Source organism: Xylocopa sonorina, chromosome 7 (genome assembly GCF_050948175.1).
Source record: "Xylocopa sonorina isolate GNS202 chromosome 7, iyXylSono1_principal, whole genome shotgun sequence".
NCBI classification, from domain to species: Eukaryota; Metazoa; Arthropoda; class Insecta; order Hymenoptera; family Apidae; genus Xylocopa; species Xylocopa sonorina.
The window spans coordinates 8,495,987-8,516,616 of record NC_135199.1 but is presented as its reverse complement, the minus strand read 5'-3'; the positions used below and the strand labels follow the sequence as shown (position 1 = coordinate 8,516,616).

At 35.9% G+C, this 20,630-nt stretch overlaps 3 protein-coding genes and 2 long non-coding RNA genes across 10 annotated transcripts; 1 reads left to right on the top strand and 4 right to left on the bottom strand.

Annotated features, from left to right (window-relative positions):
• Positions 1-733: 733 nt before the first annotated feature.
• LOC143425369 (uncharacterized) lies at positions 734-1,151 on the bottom strand. 2 transcript variants are annotated; one of them, XR_013102033.1, is made up of 2 exons: positions 1,046-1,151; positions 734-905 (listed from the first exon to the last, which is right to left on the bottom strand). It is a non-coding gene; the product is annotated as an uncharacterized LOC143425369 (long non-coding RNA). The 2 variants fall into 2 exon arrangements; XR_013102034.1 differs by having other exon boundaries at positions 734-877; positions 1,046-1,138.
• A 2,256-nt stretch (positions 1,152-3,407) lies between these two features.
• Positions 3,408-17,260, top strand: LOC143425623 (zinc transporter ZIP1-like). 5 transcript variants are annotated; one of them, XM_076898576.1, is made up of 8 exons: positions 3,408-3,545; positions 7,699-7,948; positions 8,341-8,508; positions 8,684-8,845; positions 8,918-9,079; positions 9,399-9,606; positions 9,721-9,847; positions 16,980-17,260. In XM_076898576.1, exons 2-8 carry the CDS (start codon positions 7,710-7,712, stop codon positions 17,258-17,260), a joined length of 1,347 nt encoding a protein of 448 aa, XP_076754691.1. In that variant the 5' UTR covers positions 3,408-3,545; positions 7,699-7,709. The 5 variants fall into 5 exon arrangements, with proteins under 5 accessions (XP_076754691.1, XP_076754690.1, XP_076754692.1 ...); XM_076898575.1 differs by lacking the exon at positions 3,408-3,545 and adding an exon at positions 3,602-3,733; XM_076898577.1 differs by lacking the exon at positions 3,408-3,545 and adding an exon at positions 6,208-6,615.
• Positions 4,750-6,123, bottom strand: LOC143425627 (uncharacterized). Its single transcript, XR_013102057.1, has 2 exons — positions 5,418-6,123; positions 4,750-4,881 (listed from the first exon to the last, which is right to left on the bottom strand). It is a non-coding gene; the product is annotated as an uncharacterized LOC143425627 (long non-coding RNA).
• LOC143425626 (uncharacterized) lies at positions 12,116-12,742 on the bottom strand. The gene is made up of 2 exons (XM_076898581.1): positions 12,540-12,742; positions 12,116-12,478 (listed from the first exon to the last, which is right to left on the bottom strand). Exons 1-2 carry the CDS (start codon positions 12,618-12,620, stop codon positions 12,116-12,118), a joined length of 444 nt encoding a protein of 147 aa, XP_076754696.1. The 5' UTR covers positions 12,621-12,742.
• A 2,211-nt stretch (positions 17,261-19,471) lies between the features above and the next one.
• Positions 19,472-20,600, bottom strand: LOC143425625 (uncharacterized). The gene is made up of 3 exons (XM_076898579.1): positions 20,249-20,600; positions 19,782-19,904; positions 19,472-19,697 (listed from the first exon to the last, which is right to left on the bottom strand). Exons 1-3 carry the CDS (start codon positions 20,407-20,409, stop codon positions 19,520-19,522), a joined length of 462 nt encoding a protein of 153 aa, XP_076754694.1. The 5' UTR covers positions 20,410-20,600; the 3' UTR covers positions 19,472-19,519.
• Between the last annotated feature and the right edge of the window lie 30 nt (positions 20,601-20,630).

Sequence of the window (20,630 nt, the reverse complement as noted above, 5' to 3'; positions counted from 1 at the left end):
GATTTATGAATTTAGCCAAAGGAAATAAAGATATGAAAGTCCTTGAATGAGAAATGAGCGAAAAGAGATAAGGGTGTAAAATGTGTCGAGTCCGATGAGTACGCCACAGAACAGTGGTGACACCTACATTCAACTGTAATAGATTCCTGTCGGTAAAACAAGACCTGCAGTATACATTATCTACAAACAATTCTATTCATTTTTGTATTACAAAATATGTCGATAAAACTATTTGCTAATAATAAAAAATATGTTGAAAAATATTATGAACCAAATTAGTAACTAGATTTACTAATAATTTCCTATAAAATATCCTTATTTGTTGAAGATGCTTAATAAAATTAAAAATTAAGCGTAAAATTTGTAAATTTTAATCTAAGAAAGTTATTCCTGTTACTAAAGCTTATCAATCTTATCATTCTCTGAGAAACAGTCCAATTAATCCCTTTCTCATCGTAGTAGCTGAGAAATAGAAAAAAAACCATTCTCCTTTTACTGTTGGCATTTAACTTGCCAATCCTTGCTCAGTTTCTACAAATGCCAATATCATTATTCATATAGGAGATATTCACGTGTATTTTCCAGTGCTATTTGTCCTAATACATACTGCTACCAAATTCTTCATTCATACGAGATAAAACATATATGTATCTTGCATCTGAAAGCCTGCATTCCAGTTAAGTCTCTTAATTATATTACTTTTTGATATATATAGAAGAATCTTATTAAGAATTATATTTTACTTAAACTGATAAAATTTGAACGATGTTCACGCAACATTTCTGTCTTCCGCTTTCTCTGTCCTCTTTACAAATGCAATTTCTATTGAGCTCCATTGGAGTACTGTGTCTCCGTTCACTTCCTTGTGCGATGACCTCTAACAAAAGAGGAAAACTCCTGGCTATCTGGATATGTGCACGATGTGCTGACGGTGTTGAAAATTTTTTAACATCCCGTCACAAGATGCGTCCGACAATGATCGTTGGAATTACGAATTTACCGCGTGGGCGAGGGACAATTCAAACAAATGTATTCCACCTATTACCGATAATCTCCAAATGATCATCTGATTGCGCATGATGCATTGGTAATTCCCTTGTTAGACAATTAGATTAGTTAAAGTGAATTCTTTTTTATAAATCTGTGGACTTCAATCTTCATCATTATTCATGCAGATAATAAAGATAAGCAAAAAAAAAACCAAACCTTCTACATAAAAATGTCCTAATCATGATACTTACACTACAAATATTAATCAGTTAAAGCATAAAAAGATGATATACTCTCTGATAATTTAATGCAACGAGAGACACCGCGAGTTTCTTTTTCTCGTCCTATTCTTCTTCTTTTTCTTCATCCAGAGCGTAATATCGAGTTTCCTGTATGTCAGCGATTCACGTATGTCCCAACAAGCAGAATTGCAGATCACGCACGACTATACGTGCGAAAAAGCCAATCGGTGTTAACTACGAAGATGAGCACGGCGACGAATCTGTGGATCTGAATCGGCAACAAGATTCATTGTGCAAATATCTTCATAGAGACGCGACACTATTTTGCAACTTCCGTTAGATTATATTGTTTTGACATGTATACAATACTTTTTTACTTCATTTTTCATTCATTTAATATGAATAATTCGGAATAATTAACACATATAACTGGAAATGATTCAAAGAATTTTTACACCGTTCAAATTAGTGTCCCATAATTTGTTCTATATGTATATAGAACACCTTATATTTCTACACGTAAATCAGCTTTTTAAAATTCAGGTGATCTAATCGAAAGGATGCAATCTTAAACATGGATTGTGGTTTTCCTGTAGAGGATGATAATAATGTTGCTTTTTCTAGGTATTCAGTGTTTGTCCAATCGTTGATTGATCAGAATAGTAATACTTTACATGCAATACGTATGGCGTAATACCCGTGGAAAAAATAAGCACTTGGAAGACCTTCCAATTAAAACGTATAATACACAATACCTACGAACACTTGGACCAACTTCAGGCGAGCGGCATAACGCTGCGCTATCGTAGTGTGTTCGTATACCTTTCCTTTTTTCGCAGCTAAAATAGAAAAGAGAAGACACGTGAAAGCGCGGGTAATGATGTCGCACTTGCAAAGTAAAAGACAAAGTATGCTTTATTTAAGCTTTTTGCTTGGTCCTTTTTTTGCAGAAATAAAGATGACATAAGATTGGTCGAAGAGGAAAAGGAATAGATCGAAACTGACAAAAGCCTGACTGTAGTACTTAATTGACAGTCACCTTGAAAGGTTACACAATTACACGGACAAAGTAGGAAGGAGCGCAACAAAGAGGACGAGTAGAATAGACGAGGTAAAAAAATAATATTCGACACGCAAGCTTTCATTGAGACGAAAGAAATAGATAGATAGTGTAAATAGAGCTGTATTCCTCAATTACACGATCAATTTTAGTATTTTGATATTTATGTTAATTTATATTATTGTATAATAATAAATACATTGATGCATAATGAATGTGGTTTTATATATATATATATATAGAAGAGTTTATTAGAAATTGCTGGTAGTTCTATGATTAAATTCCTTCCGAGAGGCATGCGAGCAATTAGGATATATTTAAATGCAAGCAGTAATGCAATAAGTCAATGACTCAAGCCATCAATTGACAGCGATGTAAGATAAGAGGTGTGCAGTAATTCTTGTCATTAAGACAATATTTACGACAGTAAATAATTGATGATTATCTGAGGTAAATTTGCATCGAATAACGTTCTCCGAAATTTTAATATCACAAGAATTCTCAGTCAGTAGCGTATTTATTCACTTCTAGAATTAAAACAAAATAATTTTTTGGAACGTTTGAGCAGAAATATGTTAACTCTAATATTTTTATTGAATTTTATAGATCTTGGATATACAAATAAAATTTTAATAAACGCAATACTATTTTATTTCGAATTAAAACAAGAGGAACTGAAGCACCTAATACACCTATCTTTCATCTCTAAGAAGATTCTTATTACTAAACGAGGTTGAAAATTCCTGGCAACATAGCATTTGCCCTCCTCCCTTCGATTTTTTCTTGCATCTCCTCTTTCCTTGCAACCTGATTTTCTCTTACATCATTCATTCTAAATATATTTACCTGTTTGGAGCACAATCATCTCGCCTGAAATTTTAATAAAATATCCTTGCTTCTTGCTTTGAATAACGAACCAACAGCTCGTTCATTTTATTCGGTACAGTATCGCCATTTCTGACGCTGCGATGTAACTGAAGCCAATATCGCTATGAAACTACTGCATTCTAAAAAGTTAATCTAAGGATAATACTTAGCTCCTACTACACTATGTTACGAAGTAAATGATTCATCTTACATCCGGGTTGATTTTTCCCCCGTTTGCTCTTAACAAAATCATTAGGTGTTGAACGTACATCAGGCTATTTATAAATGCAACACGTTCGCATGCGTGACCGGGGTGAATCGGTAGCTTAACCCGTACACAGGAATCCCCCAAGTGGAGGTATACGCCAGGGAATCCCGATAAACAGGTATGAAAGTTTCCTCAACCGCCTATGCTTACTCTCTCCCCTGCTTTGCTGCTATTCTTCATTCACTCATCCGACTCAGTGTGCAGCGGTCCGCGGCTACTCTTACAAGTGCCATTCACGTCGTTCTCTGCGGTGTTTGGAATCTGATGGTGCACCTGTTTGTGAAAGTAATTTATTGATAATACGGGGTATATATGTAAATCTATGATAAATATTTGATTTTGTGATGAAATTGACTGGTGTATGAAATTTTCATTTATTCTTTCATTTAGTCAGTGTCTATATAATAAGTGTGATTCCTTCTATGTCAGTCGCATCTTATAATATTCAGATGAAAGATAATTAGTCTATAAGACTACCAGTTTGAATTTTTTGTGAAGTTTGAAGTTGTTCTTGGGTATTTGTATAAGCAGTTCCTTGTGCAAATTAAACAAAAAATGTCTTCATTGAATTGACAAAAGGTATTTTGCAATCATATTTATATCCTACAACATTAAAAATTCGATAATGTTTTCAGCATATTTTATCAGCATATCGCACCATCAAATGCGTACCATCTACCATCAATTTAATGCTTACAGCTGTTAAAAGTTGCCCAACTGATCAGTTATCTTGATTATTGCGAACTGTTTTGCAATAGCTGATCTGCTGATTAAATAGTTCAACGATACTCAATAGCAGATCATACAATTTTCATTCGATATACATATTTAGATTACAGACAACAGGCAGCAGTAGGGACCTTAAATAATTCGCATGAAAATATGCTCAATTATATTCACCATCGTTGAAAAGTTTTTACAATCATTTTTGAACTACTTAACTAACGCCCATTGTACAAAAAAAATCAAACTTTTTAGTAGTTCTTCCCTAATAGTATTCAGTTCCTATCAGTCAGTCGATCAAATTAGTTGGTCGATCTATCATACAGAAATCTCCACTCGGACTATTTATATTCAAATGGTCAATCGAATAGTTTTATTTGGCACTGAACTTAGTTCCTTTAGTGATTAAAAGTAATGAACTATGTAAAAGGAGAAGTAACAAAAGAAATGCGATTCAATACACTTGAAAAGCCAGTGACTCATTTTGAAACGTTCGGGTCTGAAACGACGTTCTCAAAGCAACAGTCTTCAAAGAGGAATCGTCGAACGTACAGATTACAGAGAAAAACGTTGGAACTCGTTACCGTCCCTGTCGAGGGTTTGGACCATTATGTTGGCCAAAACTGGTTTCGCGAAGGCGCGGACTTATTTTGTGGCTGCTAGGTGACTGATTCAAAGGTGATCTAGGTTTTCTCCAATTGCCGTGATTTACATTACATCGATTCAGATATCTGTAAAGATAAGCAAATCTTTTCAGATTATATTGCATTTAGAAAGAACTATTTTTCTTTACTTCTTTTAATAACCGTGTCACATGTTTACTCGTCATATAGACATTGACGCAATTGCGAATTTGTTACAACTTATATTACCCGGTTGATTAGATTATTCCAAGAAATTAGTGCTTTATAATGTAAATATTAATAGGGTTCAAGATTACCACAATAGCGTATAGACGGTATTAATTAATGCGCACAAAATATACGTATAGGGGTAAAGTAAGTGTCGGTAAACAGAGAACAGGTAAGTGACTCACTCATGAAAATATTGACTCCTTTTAACAGTTTATTAATGAGGAAGGCAACGTAATATAAAATGGAGTAATCGTAAAATATTAACAATTTTTACTATACGAAATCTGTTTCTTAATGCAACTCCATAGTATCATGGACAGCGTTGAACTTTTCCAAGGACCGTTAGAATCAGGAGGCAACAAAAAAAAAAGAAATAACGATCGACCGATGACTTCAGAAATTGTGTAGTTTACCTTGGATAAACGCAAAAGTCATTTCTTCCCTCTTTGTTTCAACAAAGGTGCATAACGAGCATACTTTCACTGTGCTCAAGCTCTGGTACTACGTAGTACCATCCGTTACCGAGTCTCCTCTGCTCTATCCTGGTATTTAACGATCATTCAAACCGATTGCCTTTGATTGAAAGCGAGATCTCCTGCGTTCAGCACCATTGTGCCCTGAGAAATTCCAATTTCGAATGAAAACGTTCTAACAAACCGCACAACCCTCTTTCCCAGGCTTACTTATGGCGCCATAAAAGACGAAACAGTATGTACAATGCGTACAGCCGCCACAAAGTATGTTTTGATATCGTAGAGAATAGGCGCTTGCAAAATATCTGCGATCTTCTGTAAAATAACCAAAAATCTCAAGTATCAGTGTATGCTCGAATCTCTTATGATTCATATTTAATGATATGTTTTATCTGTTTCGAAGTAAGGTGAGAAACAATCTATAGATTTGATACAACACAGTTTCGATCTGAAAACGTTAATAATTTTCGTATCCTTATCTACAGAGATAGATATTGGATTCGAAGTGGAACAAGTCCTCTGGTGGCCGACGCGCACGATGATAATCTTTATCGACCGATTTATACATCGAAATTCGACGGAAGAGAAACCATTTAATCTAAATGTAGCTTTAATCGAAATTAAATGCAATCTTCCCAGTAGTACGTTGAAAATATAACGGCGAGATATATCTAATCTAATTGTATTGTACTAAGCCGGATGTTTACTTAAGGTATCCGGCGAAAATATTGAATTCGATCGACTTTACCCTCTACCCAAAAGATCGCTATCGTACTTTCCTGTCAGACCATACGCAGAACCATCAGCATTTTCGAGAAAACAAGAATACGTCAAAGAGTTTTAACTCCGATTAACTTCGAGGACTCCTCCACACTGTCAACGTTATCAGGTCGGCTTGTGATTCGAACGAATGTAACAGGGAATTAAATCTACACCGCACGTCGATCGTCATCGCGTGCTATCTATATATGTATAAATAAGCAGCTTGTAGAAAAAGTTAGGCATCTAGTAGTGTACCAACTCTTACGAATATACGAAACGCCTGAAGCGCTTTCAGCTGAATAATAGACAACTAGGTGAACAGGTGTCGCAGCACAATTAACCGCCGCCACGTTCAAGCATTTGCGAATTTCAAACGGTGAGTCGACAAGGACAATCCTCTAATGAGGATTACTAGAAATTATTAAGCGTAAAAGTGTTGGATATAATAATTGGTTCTGGTGCGTATTTTTGGGGTAACTCAAAGCATTATTAAACGAAAGAGATAACTTTGTGGCAACATATAATAATGGTAATAAATTACACTTTATCTTGATAATGAAATGTAACTATCGCTTCGTTATTTTCAACTGACAGTTGTGGTATTTTAACAGCTGCATATATGAATCTAGTTACTCGTTACATCAACCCATTTCAGCATCGGATAATGAAAAACAAAAAATTGCGATAGAATGACGAAACATTCGCATTTTCCTTTTAAATGATATTCTTTCTCTGTCCAAAGAAATATAGAAAATGGCTGAGCAAAACGATGAAGAACAAAATTGCCTATTTAAAATATTGTATTTCTAATTCAATACGACTTGAAGTATTCTACTTTTATTCTACATATACGTAACTATTCCATTTATAAAATGTTCACACACATATCGAGTTCTAACAGCAATTTCAAGTGGTATATAATCGTCACTTGATTTGATATCTTGATATTCACTATTTGCAGGTAGTTCCAGTGTTTCATACACGCAATTAATTTATTCCTTACATCCATTAACTAACTGGAACAAAAATCAACAATACCGGCTCCTCTAGAAATAAACAGAATAATAAATGAAATTTATCGTTATTTACAATTATAATCAAAACAACATGTCGATGCATGTAAATTGTTTAAAAAGTGAAACGACAACAAAACATACATATAAGGAATCATACGAAAAGATAAAACACGTTTTCATCTTCGCTTATTTTAAAGCTATCGAATTGTGAGTCAGTTGCTATTATTATTCATTCCTAGGGAATCATTCATAAACGTCGAGTCGACATAAATAAAAGAAACTGTCTTGCTAAGGAAATTCCTTTCTTGTAATAGCATTACTGCTATTGCCAATTAGTTTTATGAATCTGACGAGACACTGATCTGTATCTGAAATGAAAATTTTGAATAGAAAGTTCGGACAATCGTGTACGAATTACGTTCACATGTATCCGTTGTTTTCAGAAAGACCATCGATGAAGGGAAACATGTCTGTATTAGAAGATAACTCGTTAATGCAAAGACTAATGACCACTCTACATTCTCAACACGAGGAAGAGGAAGATCATCACGAAGATGGGAACATGTGGAACGTACTGGTCGCGAAAGGAGTCACCATGATTATTTTGTGCATAGTAAGCATTTGCATGGGCATTTTACCGATGCAAGTGGCGAAGTGGTTAAAATGGAACGCTACCGACGTTGGAAATCCTAGGTATCATATAATCAACAGTAAAAGACTGATTCTTAGTTTGCAACTTCGCAGAACGATCACATTCTACGTTCATAACGATATATGAATTGCAAATTTAGGATTATAATTTTACGGCTTTAATTCAGATGCGAATCCCTCGTGATCAATCGCTTAAATATGGATAACTCCCTTAAATCTGAATCGCATTGTATGCATCAAAACGCGGATGCCTTAAACTTCGAGATTTGTGGATTTTATTCTCAGTACGGCGATTATAACGTACGTACACAGTTTCACGTGTTACAATAGGTAAAAAACCTACCTATGTGTTGTAATCCCGTATACGAATGTAAGAATCGCTTAAAGAAGCTGATAAATTAGTGCCGTATGAAAAACTGACTTATTTGCGGTAGGTCAATGAAAGGAGTCGGTTTACTTCTGGGTTTCGGCGGTGGCGTTCTTTTCTGCACAACGTTCCTTCATCTGCTACCGGAAGTAAAGGAGGGGGTAGAACATCTTACGGAAGAGGGGAAACTTCCTGAACTCAGCTTTTCGTTAGCTGAAACACTTACCTGTACGGGGTAAATAAAATGATACTAATCTTTCCTCCTTATTAAATATTGTACCTTTTACACCAGTTTAACACTTTCATGTGTAACGATGCTTAAAAAATGTTTAAAATTTTAGTTTTTTAATATCTCGAATTTGAAAAGTATACGAATAATACTATTTCGTTTCTGTTCTTTTTTTTGCAAGGTTTTTCATCATGTATTTAGTTGAAGAGTCGGTGCATACACATTTACGGAAGAAGCAGGCACACAAGGAGGAATGTTCACAGAGGGATGTCAGCCGAAGTACCAACGAGTTGGTTGAAAATGGGCAAACATTACCAAACTGTGTTAGCGGTCACTCACACTAGTAAGAAAAAAGTGATATTTGTCATTAGTTATTACATTAAATATACACTAAATAATACATTGGTTATTACAGTAATGGCCATGGTCATTCACATCATTTACCGATCATAATGGACGAGAAAGATGACTTCGTCATAAGCTCGCTTCGAGGGTTATTAATAGTTCTCGGTTTATCCGTGCATGAATTGTTCGAAGGACTCGCTATCGGACTAGAAAGTTCAGCTTCTTACGTTTGGTATGTTTACTTCCTGATAAACGAAAATATTAAAGGAAATACACTGCCTAAAGCCTTAGAACGATCTTCGACCTCGGTCTTTAAGCTAATCAGTCTACGTCATTTTTAACCTTCTAATATCAACATAAAAGTCAACAGCTTATCGTTAAACTGAAAAAATCTCCATCGTGAAACAGGATATTATTTTCCTTGTTTAGCAATTACAAATGCTTTACTCGTGCTGAAACATTTCAACTGACAATAACCATCGAATAGGCATATTATACAGAACGCTTTTAAAATTCGTAAGGACTGATAAAAATGTTGATTTCGTTTCCAGGTATATGTTTGCTGCAGTGGCGGCTCATAAATTTGTGATAGCGTTCTGCATTGGCGTGGAGTTAATTGCCTCAAACACCAGGCGGTATCTTTCGGTGATCTACGTTTGCACGTTTGCAGTCGTATCTCCTTTAGGAATTGGTATAGGCATGCTGCTGGTCGGTGGCGAAAGCGCCGCTGCTAATGGCATACTTCCGGTACTGCTGCAGGTATAAATGACACATTTTTTATTTCTAGTTTCTAATCTTTTCTGTAGTGCTCTTAACTGAGTATAGTCTATTAGGAAACGAGAAATAATGTTATATTATGGTAAACGCATTCAGGGTCTAGCGTCCGGTACTTTATTGTACGTGGTGTTCTTCGAAATTCTTCAAGAGCACAGAACCGGCCTAACTCAATACGTATCGATCCTCTTTGGATTCATCGTGATGTTTGGATTGCAGATGCTGAGTAAGTACAAAATTTATTATCAAGGAATACTTAAGAATATCCCTATGATAAACTCTTATACGCAAATAAAAATTCCACATCTTAAGATCAAGGTAAACGGTCGAAGGTTACACGTGAAGTTGAAATTATCATTTTTCGATTAGTGTCTCCTTAAATACATGTGTAGAAAGATGTGTTAGAAAGATGCAAAGAAATGTTAACGGATGATGCCTCTAATATTTAATAGAAAGTAATTAAGCCTCTATTCGTTTGAGGCAGCGCCTGTAGACATCATCGGCTTACAATTATCGGAAACGTATTATAATGAATTCAAATAAATCGCGCAATAGTGATAGAATGGGGTGTAAATAATCACAATAACTAAAAGAGTCGAACGCGTGAAAGTTGTCAGACCGTTTGACATTTATCGATTACCAGTATGGTCAATAGTCAGTTATCAACTGGTGGAGTTCAGAATTTCAACTTGATAGAGCAAAAAGTTGACATGTCGAGGTCAATGCTCGACACGTCAGTATTGAGAGAAAGATAACGCAAAAAAATTACAAAACGTGCAAAAGAAATTCTATGTTAAATCTAATATCTTTCATTTGCTTTTTTTCCCCTTCAATTAATTTCTACACGTAAACCATAAAAGCGTAGTATAGACGAATTATGTTTTAAATACTTCGATTTAGTATTTTCTGGTTTATGTGTAAAACATAATTTATGATTGAGTATGGTTGAAAGTTTATCGCTGCAGAATGCAACAAAGCATCAGTCATATATTTTATCGGTCACATTAAGTTTCCGTACTATGAAACGTTAAATGAATATATTAAAAACTATTTAGGAAAGTGTATAGCACACAAGATTACAACTTAAATGTAACTCACGTCGCAAAGCAAGAGCTTTTTCTGCGCCAATGATTCAACTGCATGTTGCCATTATCGAGCCACCTTTCACCATGAAACCAGCTTCACCCATTTGCGCACAAGCATACCTAATTCATGGTCGACATGAACGTTTACGTTGCAAACCTGATTAAACTGAAACTGATTTAGCTTTATACCATATAAAGACAGTCGTTAAAGAACCCAAGCCTAGTTAATGCAAACTTAAATAGTTACATCATTACTGCAAGAAGAATATTTCTTTAAAATTCGCAACCTTCTAAAATTATCGAATTCTTTTAAACTCTGAAAGTGAACCAAATATATAATCACCACACCTCGTGTAATAATATAGCTATAAACGGTACCTCAAAACTTCCATCGATCCAGCAATACCACTTCACTAAGCCATTGCATTCTACTTTTCTAACGTTATCAAACACGCCCAACTTTGCTGCCGATCGATCCATCGATTAATGGAAATAACAATCATCCATCTACCACCATCAGTTCAGGCACGCGATGTTTATCAATCATTCATTCTCCTGGATGATCGTCGGTATGTATCCACGAGCCTCATCCGCGAATCACATTCACCATCAGGTTACCAAACAGTCACGACGAGTTCATGTATTCGCGAGGAACATTTACATACACGCTGGCTGTGGCGCGTAACTCTCCAGCGGTAGCAGCACCAACAACGTACAATACCGCTCATAAATATCCGGATATTTTTTATAATACAGCAACAGAATGCTATTTATATTAATATAATGATATAAGAATTTACTACTAAGTATGCAAATCAATTATGAATGATAACTTAAAGCAACTAACTTGTTAATTGGGTAAGAGATTAGTCGATGTATACCCTGACAAAATTAAGCATCATTAGTTGAATTGACACCCGATAGTGTTCCTGTCAGCGTAGAAAAATCATTTCATTATCTAAAACAGCTTCAGGATAAAGATCTTTTTCGATAACAAAACAGTTCCGTAAGATTTGTTAGCTAAAAGTAATGTCAGTTTTGTTGATTCGCATAAGCTTTTAAAAACCACTTTCAACGCGTAGGTTCCCCTGTAAATTTCTAATAAAATTACGTCCTCTCGGAAACAAATAATCGTCCGGATACTTTTGAGCGGTAGTGTATACACGCATACACATTAGGGAGAAAGAGAGAAACGAGGATCGCCCTGGTAGGGAAGCGGCGACGTCCGATGGAAGGGGAAGACAGCAGGAAACGGTACGACTACGTAAGACGCGAGGGGATCGCGGGAGTCTAGTGGCCAACCAGCCCTGGAGTATCCGATTCACTGTCATACCGCGTGGATTCATTCGTTTCGATTGAGCTTGTTTCTACTTTATTCCCTCGAATTCTCGTCGAGATAGCTAAGATCTTCACGTTAGATCATCCACTAGAGTGTACGGTTCTGATACCACAAGGTTACAGAGTGCACCGGTAACTGGTCGTTTCGCAACACAGCCGCTTTCCAAGGGAAAGGTAAAATGTTGCGACAGGAGGCGTGAAGCCGTGGTTCCACCAGGCTGGATTCTTGTTGGATGCACAATTTCCCGTGGAAAGGGAAATTTCTCATCACTGGGACGGTGAATCATTGTGTTTCTTTTGGTGAAAGAATATAGAAAGCGTATTGTATTTGCTTGCGGACCATAGGTAGCATTACTTGGGGGGTTGGTTGATTGCAAAGGTGGATAGGTTGATACAGAGACCTGTAGGCTCTTGTTTTTTAAGATCCGGAAAGCCTGAAATGGTAAAATGACAGAAGATTGTTTGATTTAATTTTATGTTGTATTGATGTTTTACCAAAAGTATCCCGATGGTCTTTACATGTAGATGTAGTTCGCCAGTGGTTTGTGCACGTGTTAAGTGAAAAAGTGACCGCATCGTTGGCGGACTGGCTATCTGGACAAAGAGAGAAGCGTGAAACGCCTGGTAGATCAAACCAAAAGAAGATCGGAGAACGAGATGATAATTGAAGATGACATAAGAACGAAGAACATAGTGAAATGATAATTGGGGGAAAAAGTGATGGAAAAGGAGTTCGAAAACTGACCACCGACATCGATCGTTAACTTAGAAAAATAAGAAGAATAAAAAAGGAACGGTTTTTAAATTAATATTTACCTTCGGAACGACGTGATAAAAAGGAAATATAAAGATGGAGGAAACAACAACGTCCACTGTTCTGTTGGTAGCAAAGATAGGAGCAATGGTTGGTCTTGGATTTGGTTCTTTAATCCTGGGAATGTTACCGTTGATTGTCGGACGTTACAGAATGAATCATCATCAAAAACGACACCGTGGAATTTCCAGCAATTCTAGTACCTGTACCTCCATGTCGGTATCAAACGCATCCTCTACCAGCGTTATTGCTGGATCTACAGCGGATTCGCAAGTATGTTTCTAAAAGTGTTTGATAATTTAATCCTCGATTTGCAGAGCAAAATGCATGCACTATATACTACGTAGTACTAAATTTATATTGTGTTTAATAATATAATAATACTAATTATAGAGTTATAAGAAGTGATATTTTTCCATTTAGTCGAAAATTAAATATACTTTGCTTAACAGTCGTTTTTATGCAATTAGCCCAACTGAAAAGAAATTCCAACACCATATAAACGTATATCCTTGCAAGTTAGTTTAACACCAACGACACTAGTCAAACTCTGCAACGACTGTTCTACCTAACTCTAAGCTCTCTTGTCGCGAATATTAAAAATAGAAACAGAACAAAGCCATTTCAATGAAGGATGTAAAACGATCAACAAATTAGAGAGAGTAACATGTAATCCCCAGGGTCTGCAAACATCGCTGCTGCTCTGCTTTGGCGGAGGGGTCCTCCTGTTCACCACGTTCCTGCACTTAGCTCCAGAGGTCCGTATCAGCGTCGAAAGGCATCAAGCAAACGGTCAGCTGCCTACACTAGGCACACTTAGTCTATCAGAGTTGCTGTTTTGCGCTGGATTCTTCCTTGTCTACTTTGTTGAAGAGGCAGTGCACGCAGCACTGACGGGAAAACCCGAATCGTCGGAGGCGCTGCTATATAGGACAGTGTCCGTGCGGAGATGTAACAATCAGACAGGTGCGTCGGCGGTTACATCGGCGGACTCAACAACCACGTTGTCCACTACTACCAGATCCACTTGGAAAGAAACTAACGACGACCTGGAAGACAGTGAGAATGATTTAAACAAACAATCTGGACAACAAGACTTGGGTGACCTTCGTAACGGCAAACAAGATAAGATGTTGCCCGCCATATTTGTCCTATCCTCTCCCACGGGATTGTCCTCTACGGAACACAGTCTACGGAATAGTGGGACGCCTCCATCAGACGCTGAGTTGAACCATTATCCTAGAATGAAACATCATGAACACAAACATGTCCCCGTGACGAAGAACACATCGGTACAGGGACTGTTAACAGTTCTCGCTCTATCTTTCCATGCAATTTTCGAGGGTTTAGCTGTTGGTCTAGAGCCATCTATTGGATCTGTTGTTTACTTGGCCGCTGCCATAGCTACCCACAAGCTGGTGATCTCGTTTTGCGTTGGTATGGAGCTGTATGTCGCTGGCGCCTCTACTAGAACTACTCTTGGATACTTAACGATATTCTCAATGGTAACACCGATTGGTATTGCCGTTGGATTAGCATTAGGTCACTTTAAGAACGACAGCGAGAATTTAGGACCCACACCAACTATATTGCAAGGAATGGCGGCGGGGACATTACTCTACGTGGTTTTCTTCGAAGTGCTGGCACGCGAGAGAGCTAACGAGAAAAGTGGTCTCTTACAGTTGACCGCCATAATTGTCGGGTTCATGCTGATGTTGGGCCTACAAATCGCCAGTGAGTGTTTCCCGGATGATACTCCGCCTCTGAGGCGTGTCACGCGATAATATTAAATTACGGAAACCAATTTCCGTCAATCTTCTTGTTCCCTTCTTTGGTTTTTAATCGATCACGACTCTTGCTTGCCTTTCTGATAACAAAACGTTTTTAGTCAGAAGCAGTCTTATAATTTGCATTAGGTAGTAAAATACGTAAGATAGTTAAATTTTAATTCTTACATCTCTTACAACTCTATCTATTATATAGTAACAGGCATTTTGGCAGCCTTTCAACTGCTTTTTCTGAACGTATCAACGTCAGTCCAAACCTATTGCCGGTACGTCCTTGTGCAATCACCACCCACGTATTCTTGCAACGTGAAAACTGACTGCTTATCGATTCAACGAAATGTCAAACGATAACAGCCGAAAATTCACAATCACGAGAACCGTACCAGTGTGAACAAACACGTACAGCTGATTCTTCTTTCTGACAGAAACTTTTAATCCCCTCAGTCATGAAACATACGTGACTTCAACTAAATAACTTAATCGTTCCCTCGTTATTATTCCGTTAGTGTAGATCGAAGTTTTTCGTATCGTCTTAAATATAAACAGATCTTATCGAAGTGAATTAAGATAAGTCGATAATCATTGTAATAATTCAAATCCATCGTCGAGTAGGAAACGTGACGCTTTTCCGTTATGGAATCTCATTCATTCAGAGGGGCTTTCGCATCCTGTAGACAATTTGCGAGCATTTTATTTTAAACGGACTATTTCAATCTGTCTGGAAGACTGATTGCGTGAATTCACAGACAGACTTCACTTTCGTCGCTCCTTACGTCCGCCTGTTTTTTTCCGTTTCACAAACGAATGCGCTAACACGCGACATTTCTCAATTGTAATTAGGTTAATGACACTGATAACGGTGGTAGGCGAACGCAGTAAAGTTCTACTTCACGACGACTATTGCCCACCGTGACGATTCCTCGCGAGTCCACAGATAAAACTCGGATGTACCTATTAACCTATTAATTCACGAAAAGTACGTAATATTACCGGCTCAATCGTTGCTCAAGTCGAGGAATAGATCATTCATGTTAGCACAGGTGTAACGCACGCGCGTCGACGCCTTCGATCGACTGTGAAAGATCGAATCGAAGGCGAATCGATAAGTGTGCAATTCGAATTATAAAACAGAATCGGTGTTAGCTGTTATCGGTTGCAAAGGTTATTGGAGTTACAAGAGAATAAATCTTGAAAGAAGATTATACTTGGCATTCAAGTTTAATCTTCATGAATATAATCTAAAGTAGTGACGTCAAAAGATGATTTTACTATACGTACCGTGATAGTCATAAGAAGTCCATTGAGTGGCCTTCTTATGACTTGGGAACTTACCGACGTAGAAGATTTCTTACGAGAGTCAGAATACAAATAGGTAATAGTTGAAATATTTTTTTTTAAGAGTACATAGTATGGGATTTTTATCTGTCAACAAGTGTTTGCAGTACATAAACCTTCTCTATGCAATGCCCGATATAGCGCATAGTTGTCAACCGCTTGGTACGTGTTTGTCATTCAACTTAATAACGGAAGACGAGTCGCTTACGAGGTCTAGGCTCAAGACCTGCCAGGAATGCATAATAACAACTATTTTTTTACGGAACACCTATATATTGGCGTTCATATCACCTGTGTTATGTAACTTGATCTTACAGTATACCGTACGTGTAGGTGTCGGAGACGTGAAACGACAGGTTACACTGTTCAATTCAGGAAAAGGTTTACGTCTCACGCTTGCCATTCTGTATATAACCCATTCAGCTTATTTATTGTCTTGAAATTACATTACTATGGTGATTCATGGTTTCAAAGAGCTAAACTGTTTTCACGATGAACACTATTCTACGAAAAAAGTAGTTACATATTCATGGGCTTTCTCTACCTATGGCAATGGCCCAAGACGTAAAACCACGAGCAACTCGACCGACTTTCAACTACTCTCTCGAATATCTATCGCACCTCAATCTGTAATTGCTAAACAATTCCATATAGGTCATTAAAGACTATCAAGATTGTATTTATTTATAGCCTTTATATTTGATAGATATTTAATGTAAGAAATGATAAGCAACGTTTTACTGCGACAAAAAATCAATATTATTTTTATGACCACAGATAAATTTCTTAAAGAGATTAGATTTAATCATCTACTCATTAGTGCTTTCTACTTTATCGATAGTTTAGATATTGAAATACTTCTGGCTGTCATCAAGTAAAATTAATCGTAACTAGGCTGCAATTAAAAACTCGTGTATTAATAATGTTGAAAGAGAAATCTATTTCATAATCTCTTAATTTGACAAAGTTATTTAAAAATATGTTTGTTCAATTTTGCAGCGGCGCATTCTCATTCTCATTCCCATTCGCATTTGCACGATGGCCACGACCACGAGAGTGAACATCAACAGGACACCGATCACGATCATGAGCTGGATTCCCACGAGCATGCATATTCGAACGATATAAGCAAACGTATACTCACTGATGAGATCTACAGAGTGACGGAAAGTATCGCAGAGGCGGTCAGTAGTGTCTTGACTTCCACGATGAAGACACCAACTGACGCTTCTTTCAGAGATAGCAACAATGCAACGACACCGCATACAAGTCAAAGTTAAAGTTTATTTGCGCGGGAGGAAAATCCCTTGATGGAGGCGCCAATAGTTTCTTTGTGAGACAGATATCTAGTAATTGGTACTTACTTTCGGGGATCTACCAACCGTGCTACTTAGAATTCATTGATCGCTTCCGGAAAATGTAGGTTCCGGAAGAATGACGTGAAAAGATCTTAGTAATAGAGGAAGGACAGTATTAGAAACATTAGTTTCAACCTGGAAAAGGAGAATGATAGTCTTACAAATGCCACGGCATTTGTACAAATGCAAATAAAAAATGACGATATTTATAAAGGTCATAGATCTAAATACGAGTAATAGAAATATTCGTATTTCATTCCGAAGTATAGATTACATTTGTAAACTATAATATGCATTTACAAACCATGGTAGAAATGTGTCTAAAGTAACAAGGAACTGTTGTCGTTTCTTTTTAAATAGCCGAATATGATACGATTCACGAGATAACCGTGCAATCGCGTTACTTATTTTTTTTTAATATAATAGTGTAAAATGTATGGATTACCCATATGAAATGCTATCTTTTATACTGTAACTAGGAAGATATTTCTTAATTGTTTATATGGATATTTAAACGCGTAATGTACATATTGCACGACATGATAATGAAATAGACTAATATTCTATTTTCATCCAATATGAATTCATTTTGATCTTGAAAAAGCAAACACTAAAATATTGCAGTGATATGTGATATATCTTCAAAAACATATCATTAATCGCGGTTTAATGATTTGAGATATTTAGAATGATAATACACTATTAATACAAAGACAATAGAATCACATAAAAATATAAAAAGCCATAAATGTTTACAATATCATGCATTTTTTTCAATTTGTTCATTTATATGCAAATCAGGATGATGTGACAGGTACATCATATCCTAATTAATAACTTTCAGTAATGTATACAAATATTTTCTTCCAACTAAGTCAATTTTCATAAATGTAAATTATATTTTTCATAATATGGAAGAAAAATTCAACAGAGCATCATGTTTTGTAGATAACTACTTTGTACCTGTCAATGTTTTTCATAATTTTGTAATGTCTGTAATTTCTTTTACATTATACACAAAGTATAATAATTAATAGTATAAGTTCTTACAGTACAATATTAAGTTTGTGATTACAGTCACACAAAAACATAAATTACTCAAGCTTCTATAATGTTTTAAGTCCTTATTCACCTTTATTATTTATTATTATTACTCACACAATACAGTGTGAATATTTCTATATGGACATATATGACTGGTTTATATGTACAATTATCTTTCAGCAAGCAATATCCTATGCATATTATATTGTACAATTTTATTTTGAATACTGTAAAATTTACTACTAAAGTAAAAAGAACTTTGATAACTAAATATGAGAGTCTTCCTTGTATTAAATCAATATATATGTTGACAAACTGTGCCCATTTCAGATATATAACAGAATTTATTACAGAAACAATACATTTTTCTGTTGCAGTGCACTTACGTATATTGTTTTGCAAGTCACACACATTGCTTTAGTTTAAAACTAATTAACTAAATAATCCGGTTTTCAGATTGTTATATTTATACTTGTCGAAAACCTGTACAACTTATTCCATATACGTAACAAAATTTTTTTAATTTTTAGTCTACTATATGTATATATTAAAATAATTGAAAAAGTTTGCACATCTCTACCACTACTGCTAATCAATTACATGAATGAAGATGGTTTATGCTTTGGAAAAAGTGCACTCACATTATAAAGACACTTCAAGTAATGAAGAAATCTTCCTTCGTTTTGTTCTTGTACATTATTTTTACATACAAGTCATAATTCCGTACACATTTACAATAACAATAATACAGAACGTGAGGTATATTTTGCATTCCAAGAAATAACTTTTTTATCATTTACATGTTTACATGTAAACTATAATAGCAATGTTTAGACGTTTTATGCGTCTTCTATATAATTGTCAGATCTTAGAAATAATAAACAAGGATAAAACGAAAACAAGTTGTAATTATTTGCAATATGACACGGATTGTAATACTCAGACATTTATCGAGTAACAGTCAGGATATATAAAAATTTATAAGCATTTAGGAATTTCTTTCTTAATGTTCCATGTTTTTCTCCTTCTCACTTTCTATTCAATGTAATTCGCTATTTTCCGACATATAATTGCAAATTTTTCATAGACATATTTAATACACACTAATCGTGTGTCAATTGCAAAAATTCTCTCAATCTACTTCTTTTCTATTTGTCCATCAACAAAGTTTAAATAACTGGAACCAACTTTGATGAAGGCAAGCCCAGAACCGATACCAACTAAAGTACATAGAGTTGGATTAGGTGGTACAATAGATCGGAGTACAGCCCATACTAAGACTGATCCAAAGCTTAGTAATACGGCACCTGCAGTACTAAACAAAATAATTAAATAATTTAAAAAAAATAATGCATTTATGAAACAATACATTTTGTACATTACAATTGAAAGAATTTACCTGTATAAGATTCTTACACTTGTAGGAGCAGCTTTCATGTGGTCACGGGTATATATATAGGAGCCAGTACCAAGAAGAGCGCTTCCCAATAAGAAGTTTGTAATGTCTTTTTTTGGAAATACCCTGAAAGTACATTGCAAAGTGATAACAAGTAACGCAAGGTAATGTAATAGAAGATAATGGTCATTAAAATACAGTTCCTTTAAACATAAAACTGTAAAACATGATAAAATTAATTAATGTCCATTGAATAGCATTAAAAATAAATCGTGACATTTTCATCTAACATAACGATTCTCGTTTGAGGAGAAGCGGTGAACGTTTCAGTTAGAATTTTTAAGTAATTACTATAATACATTTATGAGTACTTGTTTCCAAGTATTACGTAACGATCTGAGAATGACGAAACGTTGATACTGGAAGATAGAGGTTAACGTTTGAATACGGAATAGATTTTATTATCTTACCTGATGACAAGACTGGGATTCATTACGTTGACGGAGAGCGCGGTATACGAGGCGACGCCGAATGCAGGAGCGTAAAATTTCACGAGACTACATTTTGTAACAGGCTTTAAGCCAAGTTTTTGTAAAATTGTGCCGGCACTCGTGCTTCCTGCAGCAGCCATTTTTCATCCGTCTTCGCCGAACTAAATAATGCCACTGATGTGCCACTAAGCTGCAAGCGAAATAATCACTACCGTAACGTGAACTTACGAAGAGGGTGTTTACACGAATCCAACCGAATGAACGGGGGCTATGTAAGCAAGGCCAAATTCAGTAGGACAAGGATAGAAAAATGGATACCGATGTGTTCGTAAATGCATTAATAATACGGAACTATCAGTTA